General features: G+C 57.0%; 1 protein-coding gene across 4 annotated transcripts in view; it reads right to left on the bottom strand.

Annotated features, from left to right (window-relative positions):
• Positions 1-231: 231 nt before the first annotated feature.
• LOC116951295 (voltage-dependent calcium channel subunit alpha-2/delta-2-like) overlaps positions 232-23,354 on the bottom strand; it is a 196,563-nt gene continuing 173,440 nt past the window's right edge. For 3 of the 4 annotated variants that reach the window (XM_076073414.1, XM_076073413.1, XM_076073415.1), the window contains 5 exons: positions 22,524-22,579; positions 17,455-17,581; positions 10,435-10,544; positions 10,086-10,168; positions 232-4,483 (listed from right to left, as the gene is read on the bottom strand). In XM_076073414.1, coding sequence (XP_075929529.1) covers positions 4,337-4,483; positions 10,086-10,168; positions 10,435-10,544; positions 17,455-17,581; positions 22,524-22,579 — 523 coding nt within the window. In that variant the 3' untranslated portion in view covers positions 232-4,336. Of the gene's footprint in view, positions 4,484-10,085; positions 10,169-10,434; positions 10,545-17,454; positions 17,582-22,523; positions 22,580-23,354 lie in introns of those variants that run through there. The other variant, XM_076073416.1, reaches the window with a different exon arrangement.

Below are 23,354 nucleotides of genomic sequence, written 5' to 3'. Positions count from 1 at the left end.
CCCGGTAAAATGACTGACCCAACCTTAGCCACAGGGGCCCAGAGTTGGCCAAACGTTGGCTCAATTGTTACAACCACAGCGCCCCAACATTGGCCCAAAGTTGAGCATCAATGTCGACTGTTTGGCAATGGAAAACGATTACCAAAACACTCCCCGTGACGACGCGGTTAAATTTCGAGCCGGCTTTGAAAAACCTCAATCACTCGAAAACAACGTTGCTCTTCTTTCTCGTTTGATTGTTAAATATTTATTCTCCATTATTTATTTTTACAGACTCCCAACATCTTCGCCCAAGTTTCCGTCACAGCACGGGGAAGAACGCAACAACAAACGATAACAAGAATGGTGAACGACAACAACAACAGCAGCTTTTATAGAAATCAGTAGAAAGTTTGGATGTGCTCCTATTTTTCCAGATTCCCAAACAAATTCCCCCCAAAAACCCCAAAACATTGGAAAATGTATTCACGATAGCACGGATGGCCCACGTAGCCCCGTTTAGCACGGTTGGCTACGTACGGTGCACCAAAGAAGTGCAACGTTCACACACGCACACAAGATCATTCCGGACGGTCCGAATGTTCCCTTCCCGTCTTTCGATCGTTTCCCCGAATTACGTGACGTCACGATACGTGCCCTCGCCGGAAATGGACGTCCCAGGAAGTGAGGTCGCATTGGCCCACCCACCCTCAGAGCCGACGTCACGTTGCGTCGGGACACGTCACAATCGTTAGCGACAAAGACGCCTTAATTCCGTCGTGCGGCAATCTGCAAAATCCGAAGCGATAATCAGAAATTGTCATTTAAAAATACGAAAATCTCAAAGACTCTTTGAATCCGAGAAGACCGTCCCCGTTGTCCGAAGTCGGTCTGCATTGTGCTCAAAAAATGTGCGCTCCGATCTAAAACAGGCTTGTGTTCTGGCCATCGTGTCTTCACGGCCGCAGGAGATGTCCGTCACTCGGAAACGCTCCCGGCGTGCGGCGCATCCCCTTGCGGCAGACGATGGCTCTGGAAGATGTTGTCACATAACTACTTCTGGAGTCGGTGCAAGGGGATGGAATGCCCCCAGTGGGATATTGTGTTTTTATCTTGGTCGCTGGCAGACAGGAGCATGTGGCACGTTAACTGGCAGTCGCCATAGAAACAGCGAGATGTGTATACTGAATATGGTGTGCCGGGCCGTTTAAATATTTCCCGGCTTGGTGACCCGGACATTAAGCGATTGGTTATTAAATTGGTCCCCTTCCTCCATGGGGACGGGGTGTCTGGAATTGAGCGCGGTTCGAGGAACTTGGCAGACGAGACAACGATGATGATGGGAGAGGGAATTGCAGAGTGGAGCAGTGCGAGTGAATAAGCAGAGAGAGGCAGTGAGGTGGACCACCAGGGCGGTGGATGGTTGGGTGAGTGAGTGGATGAACGAGTGGGTGAGTGAATGGTCGAGTGGGTGAGCTGTTGTGACCTGCGGTGTGGTGCATGGGTGAGTAGGTAGGCGGCTAAATAGTTGAGCGAGTGTGTGAATTGCCGAGTGAGTGGGTGGATAAATGGTGAAATGGTCAACGGGGAGATATTCACCATTGATGAATATCTCAACTGGTCCTGGGCCTCTCCTAGGTGGAATCAGCCTCAAATGAGTACCTTAAGCAGTGTGTAACCATCGCCACTCGGGAGACAACGGCAGCCCGGCGTGTTGCTGGCCACCGACCCCCTCGTGTGCCGTGCCGGCCTTCATAGGTGCTCACTAACAGCACTTGCTCCCAACAGTCTGTTAAGGCTACACGGGGATCTTTGTCTTTGTAGATGGCTGAGTGGATGAGTGGGTGGGTGAATGGTAGTACAGTGCCACGGCTCGTTGTTCCACACTCCTCGCCACTGATGCTAGCCGTGGGCCGGGTAATCGAACTCGGGTCGCCGCCGGGCTCGCAGTGCGGCGCGTTCACCGCTTCGCCACCACTCCCCCCCTCCCCCCCCCACGCACTCCGGAGCGTTGTTGCGTCGCTGGAAATTCGTTAAGTTCAAAGGGAACCAAACGTGGAGAATCACGCGGCGTGGCATAATCGCTCACCGCCTCCGCGCGCACTCCCGCCACCATCCACAATGCTTTCATCAGCTGCTTCTTGCCGACCGAGCTCCTCCAATCATTACCGCCCGCTCGCTCGCTCGGTCGCTCACTCCTGTGTGGCATAAAGGAGGAGATGGAATCAAAAAGAGAGATATCTCACAGAAGCGGGGTCCGGACCCTCCCAGCTCTCCCCCCCAACCCTCCCCACCCTTCTCTTTGTGAGAGGTTAGAATGAGCTTCCCATGATCAAAGGCCTCCCCAGTCGCTCACAAAAAGACGGTGCTGGTGAGAGGGCCGCCGTGCACCCGGGCCGTCCTAACGCACGTGGCCACGTTGGGGGGCGGGGGAGGGGACGTGGGGGGGGTTGTTAAAACCTCCACCCCCCCCCCCCCGCCACTGCTCCGAGTGAGATCTTTCTCATGCTCGTTAAATGAAGCAGTTTCATCGCGGACAGGGGGGAGGGGTGCGTGAACCTGTCCCACCCACCCCCAGGATGGACAGTAGCGGAAGAGGAGGATGGAGCGTCCCTTCACTCTCAGTGCCCTCCCACCACAATCACCCCCCGCCGCAGCATTCTACCAACACGAAGCCCATCGCGGGTTCGTCCCGACGGACATCAACACGACACCGATCGTCGGGTTCTAAAGTGGGTAGTGTCCCCCCCGCCCCCACCCCATCTTGGAGCCACCCCTGACCCTGGATAACCGCTTGCGATGGAGCCTCATCCGCTATGGAGCAACGGAGGAGAGTTTTATCGAGAGGGCGCTCCAAGCGGGGGAGACGAGGCCGCCCGCCGAGTCATCCGCAAGTCTCGGGAGTGATCTCCCCATTGCGGCGGACTCCGCCGCACGCTCTGTGGCAAAACAAAAAAAACCACCGCCCAACCATCCTGTGGATAATTTGTTTCTGTTTGTGTGCACGTGATTCATCACCACGTGCACACAAACACAAAGATGCCCCCTATATAGGCTGGCAAGACGGCAAGACTGTTGGGGCAAGTGCTGTTAGCGGGCACCTATGAAGGCCGGCACGGCAAACAAGTGGTGTGGGCTAGGCAGCACCACGCCCGGCCGCCTTTGTATCTCTAGTGGCGATAGTTACACATCCCACCAGGTACTCATTTGAGGCCGATTTGACCCAGGGGAGGCCCAGGACCGGCTCTGATAATCGTCACCGCTGTTGGCCGTGAGCGGAAATCGAACTCGGATCGCCGGGTTCGTAGCGCACGCAAACCGCAATACACGCACATGCACGCTCACTCCCACGCACACACGCACGCACAATGAACACCACGCCACCATGCAGAGCACCGACGCACGCTCATAGATTCACCTCGCAAGCCGACTCAGCGAGTGACTGACTAATCAGCTGACCAATCGGCTGACCAATCAGCTGACCAATCGTCTGACCAATCGGCTAACCAATTGACTGACCGACAAAGCGACAATAACGAACCGAACAATTTTCACGACGGCAGAGTTCCCGCGAAAGTCGAGAAATCCCCTCCGGGCGAGAGGAAAGGAGCAGAAAAAAATAAAGGTTGTTGTCAGCTGATGGCTCTCAATGGCCTCCGTTTCGCGAGGTCGGAGGAGCGACCGTGGGGACGGTGGCGGCGGCGGTGGTGGTAGCGGTGGAAGGTGGTGGTGGTGGTAGCGGTGGAAGGTGGTGGTGGTAGCGGTGGAAGATGGTGGTGGCTTCCTTAAGAAGGTGGCATCAGCAGCAGTATGAGGGGTCAGAGGTCAGATGGGGTGCATCGCCCCTACCTCCCCGCGCTGGATCGCAAAGTTCCCAGGTGACGAAAATCACGGCGGCTGGGTCCTGGTGGGCTCGGGGTGGCCTGGAGGGCCCTGGCCACCACAAATCCACGACCGACAGTTCGCCACGCGGAGTTCGATCCCCTCTGGCCGCGAGCGACAGCGCCTAGAGAAGTCTGCGCCTCCAACGCCGGCTTGGGGCGGGGGTAGCGGCGGCGTTGTCGGTGGCGGTGGAGACACGGATCCCCCCCCCACCGCTTTCTCAGTGGCGCGTTCCCAGAAGGGGGCTTGGTGGTGACCCCCCCCCACCACCACCCCCAAATGGAGCTGCCACAGCAGCGCTACGTCCCATGAGACCACGCCAACAAACTTCTCTTCCGAACAATAAAAAGAACGACGACGACGATGATGATGATGATGATGATAACACTGTGAGCATTCAATCGCGTGAAAAGCCTGGCCGTGGCTCGGCTGTGGTGGCTCCCCGAATGGCTCCGCGGCGGTGGAAAGGCGACCCTCAGGAGGGGTGAGGTTCAGAAGGAGCCGGCGACGGCAGCGGCAGGAGGAGCAGCGGCAGGAGCCACAGGCCCAGCACCTGCAGGCCCACGACGGCCGGCACGGACGGCCCGAGCGAAGAGGCCTTGCCGCACTGCGACGAGTCCTCCTGCAGGACGGGGAAAGGAATCGAGAGCCGGGGTGGAGGAGGTGGAGGCGGTCGAGGAGGTGGAGGAGGTGGAGAAGGTTGAGGAAGTTGAGAGAGGTGGAGGTGGAGGAGAAGGTTGAGGAAGTGGAGGAGGTGGAGGAGGGGGGAGGAGGTTGACGAAGCGGAGGAGGTGGAGGAGGTTGAGGAAGTTGAGAGAGGTGGAGGTGTAAGAGAAGGTTGAGGAAGTGGAAGAAGTGGAGGAGGGGGGAGGAGGTTGACGAAGTGGAGGAGGTGGAGGAGGGGGAGGAGGGGGAAGAGGCAGAGGCCAGGTGGCTCAGAGGTCAGAGGACGCTGCTGATGAGGCCCTGGGTTCCAGCTGCACAACCACAGTGTGTACACCAGACTCATAGAGACCCACAGACTCACAGAGACCCATAGACTCACATAGACACCCACAGACTTACATAGAGACCCATAGACTCACATAGACATCGAAAGACTCACATAGAGACCCGTGTAGTCACGTACACACCCGTAGACGCACACAGGGACCCACAGACTCACGTAAACACCCACAGACTCACATGGAGACCCACAGACTCACAGAGACCCACAGACTCACACAGAGACTGAGACTCACAGAGACCCATAGACTCACATAGACATCCAAAGACTCACATAGAGACCCGTGTACTCACATACACCCATAGACGCACACAGGGATCCATAGACGTGCGTAAACACCCACAGATTCTATACTTCAAGGCCGTAATCATACTATATATTGGGGGGGACATATGCTGGTGACCCCCCAATATTCAAATATTCTCAAAATGTCCCCCCCAATATATTGCTATAAAATAATTGCTATGCTACGTAAATAAAAAAAAAAACAATTTGCTAATCCTTGGCCACAATATCTGGACTTATCTTCATGTAAATCAATGCATTGATTTCTGTTTATATGATTGTGGTTATGGTTGTACTTTATTAATCCCTAATCTCTGCCATTACATACAATGAAACAAGAAATGGTAAAAAAAGTAAAATCAGAGCAATATAATACAATACACTGTTAGACATTATTGTTAAAAAACAAACAATAAGTCCATCCCATATGCTCGTAGATTTTTTTTTATTTTAGGCAGGAAATGAGTTTTCAAATGTAAATATTTTTCTGGGTTTGGACCCCCAGACTCCCGGGAAGATTTGGTCCCCCCAATGTTGACTCCATGGCTACGGCCTTGCTATACATCGAGACCCACAGACTCACATGGAGACCCACAGACTCATATGGAGACCCACAGACTCATATGGAGACCCACAGACTCATATCGAGACCCACAGACTCATATGGAGACCCGTAGACTCATATGAAGACCCACAGACTCATATGAAGACCCACAGACTCATGAAGACCCACAGACTCATATGGAGACTCGTAGACTCATATGGAGACCCACAGACTCATATGGAGACCCACAGACTCATATGGAGTCCCACAGACTCATATGGAGACCCACAGACTCATATGGAGACCCGTAGACTCATATGGAGACCCACAGACTCATATGGAGACCCACAGACTCATATGGAGACCCGTAGACTCATATGAAGACCCACAGACTCATATGGAGACCCGTAGACTCATATGGAGACCCACAGACTCATATGGAGACCCACAGACTCATATGGAGACCCACAGACTCATATGGAGACCCACAGACTCATATGGAGACCCGTAGACTCATATGGAGACCCACAGACTCATATGGAGACCCACAGACTCATATGGAGACCCACAGACTCATATGGAGACCCACAGACTCATATGGAGACCCACAGACTCATATGGAGACCCGTAGACTCACGTAGAGCTGTCATTAAACCGGCTTCTCAAGTGTAGCGAGCTGACGGTTTGGGCCCGGTGATCAGTGACTGCACAACTCAAAAACCAAGCGCCACCGGACTGGGCAGAGGCCGAGTTCGGCTTTGCCGTGGATGACGCCGAGAGGCGGAGCGAGGGCCCGCGAAGAGATACACAAATAAATAAATAGCGCCTCTCTCGCTGACGCCACTCTGGGGAATTAACAACCACAGCTCCATCCCCCCTCCCTCCTCTCCCTACCCGCTCCCCTTCCTCCCTCACCTCCACCTCTTCCTCCACTTCCCCATCTCCCCCTCCTCCTCCCTCACATCCTCCTCCACTACTTACTGCCCCACCCCTCCTCCTCTTCCTCCTCCACCCCCACCCCACCCCTCCTCTTCCTCTCCATCCATGTCCCCAACCACCTCCTCTTTCCCCTCCTCCTCCTCCTTCCCCACCCCTCCACTTACCCATCCTCTCGATCCTCCTCCCTCATGCCTCCTCCTCCACTTCCCCCACCTCCTCCTCCCCCTCGTCATCCTCTCCCCCTCCTCCTCCCCTCCTCCGCCCCCTCCTCCCCCCCTCCTCCGCCCCCTCCTTCACCCCCTCCTCCGCCCCCTCCTGTACCTCCAGGCAACAGCGGGCAGCCTCGCCACCAATCGTCGCCGGGGATTTAACACGCATGAGCTCCGGACTGAAGTCCCCCCCCCCCCCCGCCGCGATGGGGGAAGCCCCTCCGCCCCCTCCGCCCCCTCCTCCCCCATCTCCCCCTCTTTTAACCGCTCGCCGCCCGCGGCAAAGCCCGGGGGGCAGCGTCGTCGCGATCCCCGCCGAGGATGGGGGGGGGGGGGCTCTGAAGCGGCGGCACGAGCAGCGAGCGTGGGGCCGGCAGCTCCGGGGGGGGGGGGGGCGTTGGCCACGCGTTTGTGGGGAGCGCTGCGGCGCTGTAGACGTGGATTTCCTCTTGGAAATGTAAATGGGTTTCATTATTATTTGTATTGACAGCAGCAGCAGCAGCAGCTGTCGGGTGTTCGCCGCGAAGAGGCGGTGACGGCACCCGCGGCGCTCGAGCCAGGCTAGGTGCACCTTGAGCCCGACGCGTGACGTGCCCTCTCCGCTTGCGGGAGGGCACGGGACAGAACCCAGCAAAGGTGCCGCGGGTTTACCGAATGAGATGGCTGGCAGATGCGCCAGCAGTGCTCCCCAATGTGCCAACTCGCTGAGTTTTATCTGCCCCGCGCTCCGCTCGTTGCTGTGAGCGTCGCTCCTCAGTTTTTGTTGGAGGGCGACTGCCCAGCAGCGTCCTTCACGAGCCTCCTCCTCCACAGCGGCAGACCTTGACACCGCTGGTACGAGCCGTTGCCAAATCCACTCCACGTCCTCCTGTATCGCATCAGTCCCCCATTCTCTAGCCTGTGCCGCGCCTGCCTAGCCCCCTCGATCCGGCCAAAGAGAAGCAGCTGGGCACGCGGTGGCTGGGAACGCGGTGGCTGGGCACGCGGTGGCTGGGCACGCGGTGGCTGGGCACGCGGTGGCTGGGAACGTGGTGGCTGGGAATGCGGTGGCTGGGAACGCGGTGGCTGGGCATGCGGTGGCTGGGAACGCGGTGGCTGGGCACGCGGTGGCTGGGAATGCGGTGGCTGGGCACGCGGTGGCTGGAAATGCGGTGGCTGGGATTGCGGTGGCTGGGCACGCGGTGGCTGGGCACGCAGTGGCTGGGCACGCAGTGGCTGGGAATGCGGTGGCTGGGATTGCGGTGGCTGGGCATGCGGTAGCTGGGCACGCGGTGGCTGGGCACGTGGTGGCTGGGCAATCGGTGGCTGGGAATGCGGTGGCTGGGATTGCGGTGGCTGGGCTTGTGGTGGCTGGGAATGCGGTGGCTGGGCACGCGGTGGCTGGGCACGCGGTGGCTGGGCACGTGGTGGCTGGGAATGCGGTGGCTGGGAATGCGGTGCCAGGGAATGCGGTGGCTGGGCATGCGGTTGCTGGGCATGCAGTGGCTGGGAATGCGGTGGCTGGACATTCGATGGCTGGGCATGCGGCGCTACGTGACCGAGCCAACGCGTCAGCCTGGGCTGTCGGAGGAGATTACCGACGATGGTGGCAGGACCGTGTCCAGATCTGGTGCTGGACACGACCACACCAAAGACAAAGATCCCCCCATATAACCTGGACAGAATGTTGGGGCAAGTCCTGTTAGCGACTACGAAGGCTGACACGGCACACAAGGGGGTGGGTGACCAACACCACGCCCGGCCGCCTTTGTCTCCCCAGTGGTGATGTTTGCACACCACACCAGGTACTCGTGTGATGCTGAGTCGACCTAGGGGAGGCCCATGACCGGTTCTGATAATCGTCACTGGCGTTGGCCGTGAGCGGGAATCGAACTCGGGTCGCCGGGTTCGTAGCGCGGTGTAGTGCTAATCGCTGCGCCACCGCTCCACGACATCCGACAGCCTCGCCCAAGGTGTCCTCTGGCTCCTTGGAGGAGGCTACAATGGAATAAATTTTATTTTTACGAGCGAATAAATATGATTGTTTTTGCTTTGTCTCTCTGTTCGTATCAAATTGTGAATGCCAGGGCCGATAAGGACCGCTCGCCTCTTCCGGTGGGTCATGAGACATTTACGTTGGGCCCGAGGGCGACGATCATCCCGTCCCTGGCATGGCCCCGCCCACGCACGTGACTCCACCTAAGAACGTCACCCCGCCTACGCACGTGACTTCGCCTAAGAACGTGACCCCGCCTACGCACGTGACCCCGTTCACCCCGTGTTATTACATGGAACCCGGGGTGGGGGGAGGGGAGGGGAGGTTAGCGGATCACATAGAGATTCGCCGAAACTCCACCGAGATCCATCGAGGGGCCGCTGCCTTTCGGGGTGTGCCCCGCAGAGCGGCGGGTGCGGCGCAGCAAGCGGGCTGCACGCAGGCGCTTCGGTGTGTGGGTATTTGAGAGTTGTGTGCACGCGGGGGGCGGTTTGGGGGGGGGCATGGTCTTGTCTGCTTTGTTCATTCAGGCAAAGAGGAGACGCCTCCGTTGTGTTATTTGGTTCGTGATTGAGTCGGATTTTTGGGTCAGGCCACGTGACCATGTGGCCAAATTGTTCATTCACAGTGCCCGTCACAGCACGTGCTATGAAGAAGAAGAAGCGCCATTTGCCCACAACGTAGCCTGTCGTCAATGCTTCCTTTTAAGGTCACAGAAGACAAATATCCCCGTATAGCCTTCACATACTGTTGGGACAAGTGGTCTTAAGCGAGCACCTATGAAGGCCGACACAGCACAGGAGGGGGTGGGGTGACCAGCACCACACGCGGCCTGAGTGGCGATGTTTACACCTCGCACCAGGTACTCATTTGAGGTTGGGCCGACCCAGGCGAGTCCTAGGTCCGGTCCAGATAACCGCCACCGGTATCGGCCGTGAGCGGCAATCGAACTCGGGTCGCCGGTTCCACAGCGCAGCGCGTTAACCACCACGCCACTGCTCCTCTCCCACACGCACGCACTCGTACGCACACACACGTGGCGTTATGAGTGAGGAACGCATCGAGCGGTTTCCAAATTTGTCCTCAACTCCACACGGCGTCACACACAGGGTCACACACACGGGGTCACACACGCGGGCCCCCAGCGTCGGCGGCGAGCCCAGCATTAACCAGGGCGGCCGCTCGGCTCTAACTGCCGCCGAGCTCTGCGACGACAGGCGGCAAACACGCCACCCCTGTACAAAGTGGTGAAGTATGTTCCGTTACCGTGGTGTTGTAGTCGAAGCAGCTCTCGGGGCCACGACGCACACGCGGGGTCCTCACCATCGCACAAGAGTCGTGCCCCTCCGCTGGGCCCACACGTCAAGGAGCGAGCGATCGTAGCAGCGGGGGTGGGGGTTGGTGGCATTGCGCTCCCCACTAACAGCAGCAGTAGTTCCACGCCCCCACCTCACCCCATCGTCCTACTGATGCTCAGCGGTGCTCCTAACCCTCCTGATAACCGGGTTAACACTCGGCGCGGTGGTAACCGGGTTAACACTCGCCGCTACACTCTGGGTGGAGTGGGGGTAAGGGCAGACGGGGGCAGGGGGTGGGGGTGGCACTGGAAGGATACACTCACGGTCCGCCTGCGTCAGGACAGTGATGTGGCAGTGGGAGCACAGAATGTTCTCCGCTACGACGAACACCAGGTTCGAGCCGGGAAGCTTCTCGGCGTGGAAGAGCCTGCGGGGGACACACGCGGACACACGCAGGTACACGTGGACACACGCGGGCACACGTGACACACGTGGACGGGCACACAATGACGCACGCGGACACACGTGACACACGCGATCAGACACACGCGGGCACACGCAGGTACACGTGACACTCGTGGATGGGCACACGCGAGCACACGCGGGCACATGGGGGCACATGCGAGCACACGCAGGCATAACCGGGCACAAGCGGGCACGTGCTGACACACACGGACACACACGGACACACACGGACACACTCGGGCACTCATGGGGGGCACATCGTCAGCTGGGTATCAACGCTGAAGATGATTCCATTCTGTGGCGGGCGAACGAGTGGGTGTGAGGTTCCGGTTTGCATGGTACTGAGTTTATGCCCACTGAGCATGATTCTACACAGAGACACCTAGACTCATGTAGAAACCCATAGACTCACGCAAAGACCGTTAGACTCACACAGAGATCCAGTAAAATCTACAGACCCAGAGGCGCATATAAGACCGACAACCTCACATAGAGACTCATACACATATATAGATATCTCGCCATACATGGACATCCTGAGACATCTATAGACCGATAGACTAAAATAGAGACCCATAGATTCAAATAGAGCCCTATGGGGTACACAATGTTGTTTCACGCACAAGGAGCAACGTCTCAGTGTGACCCACGATAGACCCACGTGAGACCCACACGAGACCCACGCGAGAACCACGCTAGACCCACATGAGACCCATGTGAGACCCACGCTAGACCCACGCTAGACGCACATGAGACCCATGTGATACCCACGCTAGACCCACGCTAGACCCACGCTAGACCCACGCTAGACCCACATGAGACCCACGCTAGACCCACGTGAGACCCACGCGAGACCCACGCGAGAACCAAGCTAGACCCACATGAGACCCACGCTAGACCCACGCTAGACCCACGCTAGACCCACGTGAGACCCACATGAGACCCACGTGAGACCCACGTGAGACCCACGCTAGACCCACGTGAGACCCACGGTAGACCCACACTAGACCCACGCTAGACTCACGTGAGACCCACGTGAGACCCACGCTACACCCACGTGAGACCCACGCTAGACCCACGCTAGACCCACGCTAGACCCACGCTAGACCCACGTGAGACTCACGTGAGACCCACGCTAGACCCACGCTAGACCCACGTGAGACCCATGTGAGACCCACGCTAGACCCACGCTACATCCACGTGAGACCCACGCTAGACCCACACTAGACCCACGCTAGACCCACGTGAGACCCACGCTAGACCCACGCTAGACCCACGTGAGACCTACGCTAGACCCACGCTAGACCCACGTGAAACCCACGCTAGACCCGCGCTAGATCCACGTGAGACCCACGCTAGACCCACGGGAGACCCACGTGAGACCCACACTAGACCCATGCTAGACCCACGTGAAACCCACGCTAGACCCACGCTAGACCCACGTGAGACCCACACTCGATCCACGCTAGACCCACGTGAGACCCACGCTAGACCTACGTGAGACCCACGCTAGACCCACGTGAGACCCACGCTAGACCCACGCTAGACCCACGCTAGACCCACGTGAGACCCACGCTAGACCCACGTGAGACCCACGCTAGACCCACGCTAGACCCACATGAGACCCACGCTAGACCCACGTGAGACCCACGCTAGACCCACGCTAGACCCACGCTAGACCCACATGAGACCCATGCTAGACCCACGCTAGACCCACATGAGACCCATGCCAGACCCACACTAGACCCACGCTAGACCCACGCTAGACCCACGTGAGACCCACGCTAGACCCACGCTAGACCCACGCTAGACCCACGTGAGACCTACGCTAGACCCACGCTAGACCCACGTGAAACCCACGCTAGACCCGCGCTAGACCCACGTGAGACCCACGCTAGACCCACGGGAGACCCACGTGAGACCCACACTAGACCCATGCTAGACCCACGTGAAACCCACGCTAGACCCACGCTAGACCCACGTGAGACCCACACTCGATCCACGCTAGACCCACGTGAGACCCACGCTAGACCTACGTGAGACCCACGCTAGACCCACGTGAGACCCACGCTAGACCCACGCTAGACCCACGCTAGACCCACGTGAGACCCACGCTAGACCCACGTGAGACCCACGCTAGACCCACGCTAGACCCACATGAGACCCACGCTAGACCCACGTGAGACCCACGCTAGACCCACGCTAGACCCACGCTAGACCCACATGAGACCCATGCTAGACCCACGTGAGACCCACGCTAGATCCACGTGAGACCCATGCTAGACCCACGGTAGACCCACGCTAGACCCACGTGAGACCCACGCTAGACCCACGCTAGACCCACGTGAGACCCACGTGAGACCCACGCTAGACCCACGCTAGACCCACGCTAGACCCACGTGAGACCCACGCTAGACCAACGCTAGACCCACGTGAGACCCACGCTAGACCCACGCTAGACCCACGTGAGACCCACGCTAGACCCACGTGAGACCCACGCTAGACCCACGTGAGACTCACGCTAGACCCACGCTAGACCCATGTGAGATCCATGCTAGACCCACGCTAGACCCACGCTAGACCCACGTGAGATCCATGCTAGACCCACGCTAGACCCACGTGAGACCCACGTGAGACCCACGCTAGACCCATGCTAGACCCACGCTAGACCCACGCTAGACCCACGTGAGACCCACGCTAGACCCACGCTAGACCCACGTGAGACCCACGCTAGACCCACGCTAGACCCACGTGAGACCCACGCTAGACCCACGTGAGACCCACGCTAGACCCACGTGAGACTCACGCTAGACCCACGCTAGACCCACGTGAGATCCATGCTAGACCCACGCTAGACCCACGCTAGACCCACGTGAGACCCATGCTAGACCCACGTGAGACCCACGCTAGACCCACGTGAGACTCACGCTAGACCCACGCTAGACCCACGTGAGATCCATGCTAGACCCACGCTAGACCCACGCTAGACCCACATGAGACCCACGCTAGACCCACACTAGACCCACGCTAGACCCACACTAGACCCACGTGAGACCCACTCTAGACCCACACTAGACCCACGCTAGACCCACGTGAAACCCACACTAGACCCACGCTAGACCCACGTGAGACCCACGCTAGACCTACGTGAGACCCACGCTAGACCCACGCGAGACCCACGCTAGACCCATGCTAGACCCACGCGAGACCGACGCTAGACCCACGTGAGACCCACGCTAGACCCACGCTAGACCCACGCTAGACCCACATGAGACCCACGCTAGACCCACGCTAGACCCACGCTAGACCCACATGAGACCCATGCTAGACCCACATGAGACCCACGTGAGACCCACGCTAGACCCATGCTAGACCCACGCTAGACCCACATGAGACCCATGCTAGACCCACGCTAGACCCACACTAGACCCACGCTAGACCTACGCTAGGCGCACGCTAGACCCACGTGAGACCCACATGAGACCCATGCTAGACCCACATGAGACCCACGCTAGACCCACACTAGACCCACGCTAGACCTACGCTAGGCCCACGCTATACCCACGTGAGACCCACTCTAGACCCACACTAGACCCACGCTAGACCCACGTGAAACCCACGCTAGACCCACGCTAGACCCACACTAGACCCACGCTAGACCCACGCGAGACCCACGCTAGACCCACACTAGACCCACGCTAGACCCACGCTATACCCACGTGAGACCCACTCTAGACCCACACTAGACCCACGCTAGACCCACGTGAAACCCACGCTAGACCCACGCTAGACCCACACTAGACCCACACTAGACCCACGCTAGACCTACGCTAGGCCCACGCTATACCCACGTGAGACCCACGTGCGGTCTGCCTGATTGAATTCATCGACAGCCTCCTCCTCTGTCGTCTCCTCCATCAACGGCGGCGGTGGCACCTGGGGAAGATCGATGGGGGGCGGGCGCGTCGTCCAGTCCCATCGCCCGGGGGGGCCACGATCGCTCCAGGGTTTTTTCATTTAGTTATTATTTTATTTAGTTACTTAGTTATTATTTATCGACCGATCCTCCACCCCGGGCAGGTGAGCCTCTCGGCGTCCACGGCGCGGGACGTTGGGGGTTGTGAGGGGACAGCGATGGGGAAGGGGTGGGGGGGGGATCGATCCTCGTTAATGCGCGTGACCTACCGCTCTGACGGATGGGTTATTGGGCTCCTCTGACCTTCGACCCCAGCTGCAGAAGCTCGCAATGAAGGCGGCCTGCATCCCGGCGTGTGCGCCCGTCTGCCGCGTCCGTTCCTGCCCGTGTCTGTCACCCGTGCGTGACTCTACGTACGTACGTCTGTCTCTTTGTTGTCCGTGTGCCTGAATGTGTGTGTGTGTCTGTGTGGACCGTAGACCTGCCCATGCTTTAATCTGTCCATTCGTCACTCTGTCTATCTATTTGTTCATGTGTCTTCCTGTATGCTTGGCCATGTGTCTTTCCATCTGTTAATCTGCCAATCTGTCCGTCCACCCACCCATCTTCCTGTATAAGTGTCCACCTGCCTGTACATTCGCCCACCTATTAATCCACCCATCCATCCAACCCGTCCATCTGTCCACCAATCTATCTGCCCATCTAATTGTCCACCTATCCATCCACCTGTCCATCCATCCGTCAGACGATCCAGAGTCTGAGTGGTGTTCATCCCCCCACCCCCCCCCCCCTCCTGTGGCCATGGCAGCTCTAACAAGCTGGGCCGCCACCGGCGCTCCCGCAGGGAGCACGGCCACGCTCTGGGGACCTCATTCCAATTCCTGAGACGGCGGAAACTTTACATTTGCGCATGTGTGTGTGTAGGTGCGTCTGTATGTGTGTAGGTGCGTGTGCGCGTGTGTGTGTGTAGGTACGTCTGTATGTGTGTAGGTGCGTGTGCGCGTGTAGGTGCGTCTGTATGTGTGTAGGTGCGTGTGTGTGTAGGTGCGTGTGCGCGTGTGTGTGTGTAGGTGTGTCTGTATGTGTGTAGGTGCGTGTGCGCGTGTGTGTGTAGGTGCGTCTGTATGTGTGTTGGTGCGTGTGCACGTGTGTGTGAATGTGTGTGCGGGTGTGTGTGCGGGTCTGTGTGCATGTGCGGGTGTGTGTGCCTGAGTGTGTGCTTGTGTGTGGGGAGCAGTAGTGTAGTGGTTAGCGCTATGCTGCGCTACGAACCCGGCGACCCAGGTTCGATTCCCGCTCATGGCAACCACCAGTGACGATTATCTGAACCGGTCTTGGGCATCTCATAGGTCGACTCAGCCTCAAATGAATACCTGGTGCGATGCATAAACATCGCCACAAGGGAGACAAAGGCGGCCGAGCGTGGTGTTGGCCACGCACCCCCTCGTGTGCCGTGCCGGTCTTATTAGTTGCTCGCTAACAGCACTTGCCCCAACAGTCGGTTAAGGCTACACGGGGGATATTTGTATCCATGCACATGGATGCGATTTGTGAGTAATCGCAGTCAGTTAACCGATGGCACCTGGGTCTGTCCCGTGACCTCCTGCCAGTGAATGTGTGAGTGAATTGATGAGTGAGTGGATCGGTGAGTAGGCGAGTTCGTGAGTGGGTGAGTGAGTGAGTGGGTGAGTGCGTGTGTGAGTGGATGAGTGAGTTGGTGAGTGAGTGAATGCATGTGTGAGTGAGTTGGTCGGTGGGTGAATGCACGTGTGAGTGGGAAAGTGAGTTGGTGAATGAGTCAATGCACTTGTGAGTGTGTGTGAGTGAATTGGTCGGTGGGTGAATACATGTGTGAGTGGGAGAGTGAGTTGGTGAATGAGTCAATGCACGTGTGAGTGTGTGTGAGTGAGTTGGTGAGTGGGTGAATGCACGTGTGAGTGGGAGAGTGAGTTGGTGAGTGGGTGAATGCAAGTGTGAGTGGATGAATGAGTTGGTGAGTGAGTGAATGCACGTGTGAGTGGATGAGTGAGTTGGTGAGTGGGTGAATGCACGTGTGAGTGGGTGAGTGAGTTGGTGAGTGGGTGAATAATGCATGTGTGAGTGGGTGAGTGAGTTGGTGAGTGGGTGAATAATGCATGTGTGAGTGGGTGAGTGAGTTGGTGAGTGGGTGAATAATGCATGTGTGAGTGGGTGAGTGAGTTGGTGAGTGAGTGAATGCACGTGTGAGTGGATGAGTGAGTTGGTGATTGAGTGAATGCATGTGAGTGGTTATATGAGTTGGTGAGTGGGTGAATGCACGTGTGAGTGGGTGAGTCAGTTGGTGAGTGGGTGAATGCACGTGTGAATGGATGAGTGAGTTGGTGAGTGAATGCACGTGTGAGTGGATGAGTGAGTTGGTGAGTGGGTGAATGCATGTGTGAGTGGGTATATGAGTTGGTGAGTGGGTGAATGCACGTGTGAGTGGATGAGTGAGTTGGTCAGTGGGTGAATGCATGTGTGAGTGGGTAAGTGAGTTGATGAAGGAGTGAATGCACGTGTGGGCGGGTGAGTGAGTTGGTGAGTAGGTGAATACATGTATGAGTGGGTGAGTGAGGTGGTGAGTGAGTGAATGCATGTGTGAGTGGGTGAGTGAGTTGGTGAGTGGGTGAATGCACGTGTGAGTGGATGAGTGAGCTGGTGAGTGGGTGAATGCATGTGTGAGTGGGTGAGTGAGTTGGTGAGTGAGTGAATGCATGTGTGAGTGGGTGAGTGAATTGGTGAGTGGGTGCATGCACGTGTGAGTGGATGAGTGAGCTGGTGAGTGGGTGAATGCACGTGTGAGTGGGTGATTGAGTTGGTGAGTGGGTGAATGCACGTGTGAGTGGGTGAGTGAGTTGGTGAGTGGGTGGATGTGATCGTGATGACGATGGTGACGATGACGATGGTGACGAACTGCAGTCCGTGTTGCTCGGAGTACCGGGAGCAGTTGCCGCAGTCGATGAGCTGGTGGAAGGAGGTTTCGTTGTTGGGGAAGTAGAACTGGGTCTGCAGGGTGACGCAGCTCACTTGGTCCGCGTAGTCTGTCCAGAACGCAGACGCCGGTTCTGAGCACGCACGCCGGCGGGAAGAATGGAGGGTGAGCGGGCGGGCGGGCGGGTGGGTGAGCGAAGAGGTGGACGCGGGAGGAGGTGGGCGAGCGAGTAGGTGGGTGATAAGAGCAGGTGAGCGAGTGAGCAGGTGGGCAAGCAAGCAGGTGGGCGAGCGAGCAGGCGGATAAGAGAGCTGGTGGGCGAGCGAGCAAGCGGGCACCGATAGTTCAATCAGGACACCATGACCTGGTTGACTTCCTGGTGCAATGTGCTGATGCTTACACATTGCATCATGACGTAATTTAAGGCTGAGTCGACCAAGAGGAAGCCCAGGTACGGTTCACAGATGTTGGCCGTGAGCAGGATTATAATAGCAGAATCGAAATCGGCTTGCCGGGTTTGTAGCACGGCGTGCTAACCACTACACCAGCGCTCCCCACACACGCACACACACACAGACACACAGACACACATGCACGCACACGCACACAGACGCACACAGACACACACGCACACACACAGACACACACGCACACACAGAGACAAACACGCACACACATGCACATAGAGAAACACGCACACAGACACACACGCACACAGACGCACACAGACACACACGCACACACACAGACAAACATGCACACACGCACACACATGCACATAGACAAAGACGCACACATACGCACACAGATACACACGCACACACACGCACACAGACACACACGCATACACACGCACACAGACACACACGCACATACACGCACACAGACACACACGCACACACATGCACACAGACGCACACGCACACATACGCACACAGGCACACACGCACACAGACACATAGGCACACACAAGCACACAGACACACAGGCACACACACGCACAGACACACACGCACACAGACACACAGACACACAGGCACACACACACACACAGACACACACAGACACAAAGGCACACACACTCACACAGACACACACAGACACACAGGCACACACAACAACAACAACAATAACCGCCATTCGCCACTAAGTGGCGGTGACGTCACCACGACGCATGTGCCAGGCCATGTGCACCTTGAGGCCACGTGAAGTGTGGAACGCCCACGGGCAGGAGGTCACGGGCCAGACCCAAGTGCCACGGGTTGACTGACTAAGATGACTGAGACGACTAACTGATGCACCACTTGTGCCCCCTACTGTGTCAACCTGCTGTGCTTTAGCCACCCGGCACTCCGCTCGCTGTTGTGAGCATCGCTCCTCCGCCCTCCGTTGTTGTTGGAGGGCGACTGCCTCCAACAGCCCAGTAACGTCCATCACAAGCCTCCTCCACAGAGGCCGATCTTGACACCACTGGTATCAGTCATCGGCAAGTCCACTCAGCTCCACGTCCTCCTGTACCACATCACTCAATCTCTTCTCTAGCCCGTGCCGCGCCCGTTTAGCCCCCTCGATCCGGCCGAACAAAAGCTGTTTCGGCATGCGGTGGCTGGGCATACAGGCTACATGACCCAGCCAACGCAGCCTTGCTTGCAGGAGGAGCTCACCAATGGGACCTTGCCCAGATCTTTCAAGGATTTGTGAGCTCCTCACACAATCCAGCCTGATTAAACCCAGGATGGATCGTAGGCAGACCAGCCTAAATGTTTCTAACCGGTGAAGATGTTCGATTAGGGGGGTCCACGTTTCGCAAGAGTAGAGAAGGGAGGGAATGACCGTGGCCGAGAAGACCTGAAGCTTAGTGTGGAGCGACAGACCAGGTAGCTTCCACATAGCGTTACGCAACCGATGAAAAGATATTGCCGCTCGACGGATTCGGAGTAAGACCTCTGCAGCTATTACAAAATCATCGGCATACATAATGTGGTTGAGCAATAGGGAGCCATCCCTTGACCGCACCCGGGTATCGATCAGCCTCCCATTGTATCTGTACCATATGCAGATTCCCCCGGTACAGCTATTGAAGGCTTCACGAACTACGTGGTCAAAAGGGATGTTAAATGATGTGGGAGCCAGAGGACATCCCTGTCGCACCCCAAGGTGTACAGCGAATGGCTCTGACTCCCGGCCACGTAGTTTTACCCGGGCCCGCTTACCATCATGAAGGTCCTTAATGATCGTGAGCAGAGGGTCAGGTACTCCAAAAGCACGAAGAACAACCCAGAGCCCAGGCCTACTCATGGTATCATAGGCCTTAACCAGGTCAATAAAGCAGAGATGTAGGTCTTGCTGGAATTCGCAACACCTCTGCCGTAGCAGACGGACAGAAAATATGGCATCTTTGCAGGACCGCCCTTTCCTGAAACCGCATTGGAGCTCCGCAAGCCTCTCTTCAGCGTGCCTGGCAAGGCGATGTTGAATAATCCTTGCCAGGACCTTTCCCGGCACACTGAGGAGTGAGATGCCCCTGTAGTTGTTACAGTCTGTGCCCTTCCCCCTTCTTAAAGACGGGGACCACCAGGGCATCCTTCCAATCCTGCGGAACCCGTCCAGTGGTCCAGACTGTTGTTATGATGTCATATAGGGCAGTCTGTGCACAAACGCCACCCTCCCTCAGCATTTCGCTTGGGAGATCATCTCTGCCCGCTGCCTTTCCTGGTCTCAGACTCCGGATCGCCTTCAGCCAGCCACTCACAGGGGGGGACTTCTTCCAATATTTGAGGCACCGCAGCCTCAGCAGGGTCATCCTCACTTTGTGCCACGATGTTTTCCTGGCGGAGGGATTTTCCATCCCCCAGGACCTCACAGAAATGCTCAGCAAATCTGCAAACCTGTTCCTGGCGATCAGAGATTGGATCACCATTTTTTCTCCTAATGATGGAAATAGGTGTGGCGCTGAAGGTTACTTTTTTATGGAGTTAAAAAGAGACTTGTGATCGCGGGCCACTGAGGCAGACTCCATCTCCTCAGCAACCTGCGACCACCACCCATCCTTGCAGTGCCTCACGGCTCTCCGAACTTCCGAGCGAAGGCTGCGGTAAGCCTCCTCATTCTCTGACGTGGGATTCTGTAGCCGATGACAGTGTGCCTGTCCTTTTTTTCTCAACTATCCTGAACACCTCCTCTGTCAGCCAGGGTCTCTGGGGAGGTCTGGACCGCGTACCCAAAGCAGCCAATGCAGCTGCATGAGTGACAGTTCTAAACCTCGCCCATTTACACTCGACATCAGGAGTGGGGGACGATGCCAACCCCAGCCGCAGGCGATGCTGAAATTCTCGCTTGCAACTTTCATCAGATAACTGAGACCAGGCCACTTTAGGTTGGAATGGGGTCCTGGGTGTACACCCACCACCGGAGCGGAAGAATGGCAGGCGCATCTTACAGATGACAAGTCGATGGTCAGAGGGCAGATAAGCTCCACGGTAGGTCCTGGTGTCAAGGACATGGGCTCGCATCCGCTGGTCCGTCACTATGTAGTCCAGCAGATGTTCTTGCTTGGACCCGGCATGCATCCATGATGTTGTGTGGATGCGCCGATGCCGGAACAGCGTGTTGGTAATTACAAGCCCATGGGCTGCAGAAAAATCTAGCATCCTCCTACCGTTGTTATTGAGCTGATCTGGCCCATGCCCTACAATCACTCCAGACCAGGTGCCAGCATCATGACCCACTCGGGCATTGAAGTTACCCAACAAGATGTCTCTATCCCGAGGGGCCATCTTAGCCAGCACCTGTGACAGGAGGTCATAGAAGGCATCTGACTCATCGCCTTTGCCTCCATCCTTCCACGGATGTTCGTCTTCGGTGGGGGCATAAGTAACCACAACCACCACTCCTCACCTCCGATTGATGGGAAGGCGAGCCCAAAGTAGCCTGGGGATTACAGCTTCCCACACCTCACTGCCACGCTCCCACACCCCCTTCATTCTTTTGTTCATAAGAATAGCCACACCCTGTTGTTTGGCAGTCTGCTGCCCCGAGTAGAGGACTGTCCACCCCTCATGGTGGCAGGAGCCAGAACCGGTCCACCGGACCTCCTGAATGCCAGAATTCCAGGCGGTACCGGTCCAGCTCCTGACAGAGGAGTGGCAGCCTCTCCTCCGCAGTGAGCGTTCGAACATTCCACGTGGCCACACGTAGTGGCTTTTCCTTGTTTCTGGAGAAGCCCCGAGGGTAGAGATTCAATCTCCTGGCTCCGCCAATTGGGGTTTGGCCAGGAGACGTCATAGACGCCTATCCCCCCGGGGCCTCCAGCACAAGCTTATTAGGTAGATATTTTAGGCATGGTTTAGTGGTAAATTTTTTAAGGTGGAGGGGTTACCAGCCCCTCGCACCTATCCAGAGCCCCCGTTTAGCCCCTCTGGTGGTCACACACGCCATGAGAGGAGGAGCCAATCGGAATTGGACCTCCCCCCACAGAATTGCCCGTCCGGCACCGCGAGGAGGTAGGGGGTTGTTTTGCCGGACTGCACACACACGCACACAGACACACAAACACACAGACACACACACGCACACAGACACACAGGCACACACACGCACACACACGCACACAGACACACACGCACACAGACACACACGCACACATATGCACAGAGACACACACGCACACACATGCACACAGACAAACACGCACACACACAGACACATACAGACACACAGGCACACAGGCACACACACGCTCACAGACACACAGACACACACACACATACACACACACAGACACACACACACAGACACACACACACAGACACACACACACAGACACACACACACACAGACACACACACACATACAGACACACACACATACACACACAGACACACACACAGACACACAGACACACACACAGACACACAGACACACACACAGACACACACACACACACAGACAGACAGACACACACACACAGACACACACACACAGACACACAGACACACACACACAGACACACAGACACACACACACAGACACACACACACAGACACACACACACAGACACACACACACACACGCACCGCTGTGCTCTGTGGTGCCCAGAAGCAGGGAGAAGAGCAGCTGCTGCAGCAGGGACCTGCGGGTTGAGTGACACACGCACGGACATGTACAAAGACAAATATCCCCCATATAGCCTCAGCAGACTGCTGGGGCAAGTGCTGTTAGCAAGCACACGAGGGCGTGGTGTGGCCAGCACCACGCCCGGCCGCCTTTGTCTCCCCAGTGGCGATGTTTACACGACGCACCAGGTACTCATTTGAGGCTGAGTCGACCTAGGTGAAGCCCAGGACTGGTGCAGATAATTGAACAGAAATCGAACTCGGGTCAGTGCGCTAGCACTGCACTACCGCTCATGCACACACACGCACGCACAAACACACACAAGCTCACACTCGCGAGCACGCACACACACACACGTACACACACACACGTGCAAACACGCAGACATGCACGCACTCACACACACGTGCACACAACTGCCCAGTGGCACCATGCACGATTTTTTACGGAGCCTGTCAACATTCTTCCCACTCCACGGCACACGGCCTCAACTTTTAACCGTGACCCCATCGTTTAACCCCTAACCTTGACCACGACCTACAGCCTTGAATCGATGATATTTTACCAGGTAAGGCTGTACAGCTCTTATTCAGAAGCGAGCTGGCCATCACAAATGATAGCTCAACGAAGTGACGAATTATCACGTGGACATTGACAGCAGCCCAAGACTCTAAACGCGTGATGTTGATTCTAAATGTGGTGGGAGAAACAGGAGGACCCGGAGAAAAATCCACGCGACCACGGGGAGAGAGACACGCAAACAGTGAGAGAGTTAGAGACTGTGTGTGTGA

The sequence above is a fragment of the Petromyzon marinus genome, chromosome 42, assembly GCF_048934315.1.
Source record: "Petromyzon marinus isolate PM22_M1 ecotype Great Lakes invasive population chromosome 42, UKy_Petmar_22M1.pri1.0, whole genome shotgun sequence".
NCBI lineage: Eukaryota > Metazoa > Chordata > Hyperoartia > Petromyzontiformes > Petromyzontidae > Petromyzon > Petromyzon marinus.
The sequence above is the reverse complement of the archived record's forward strand: the minus strand, read 5'-3'. Positions and strand labels throughout refer to the sequence as shown.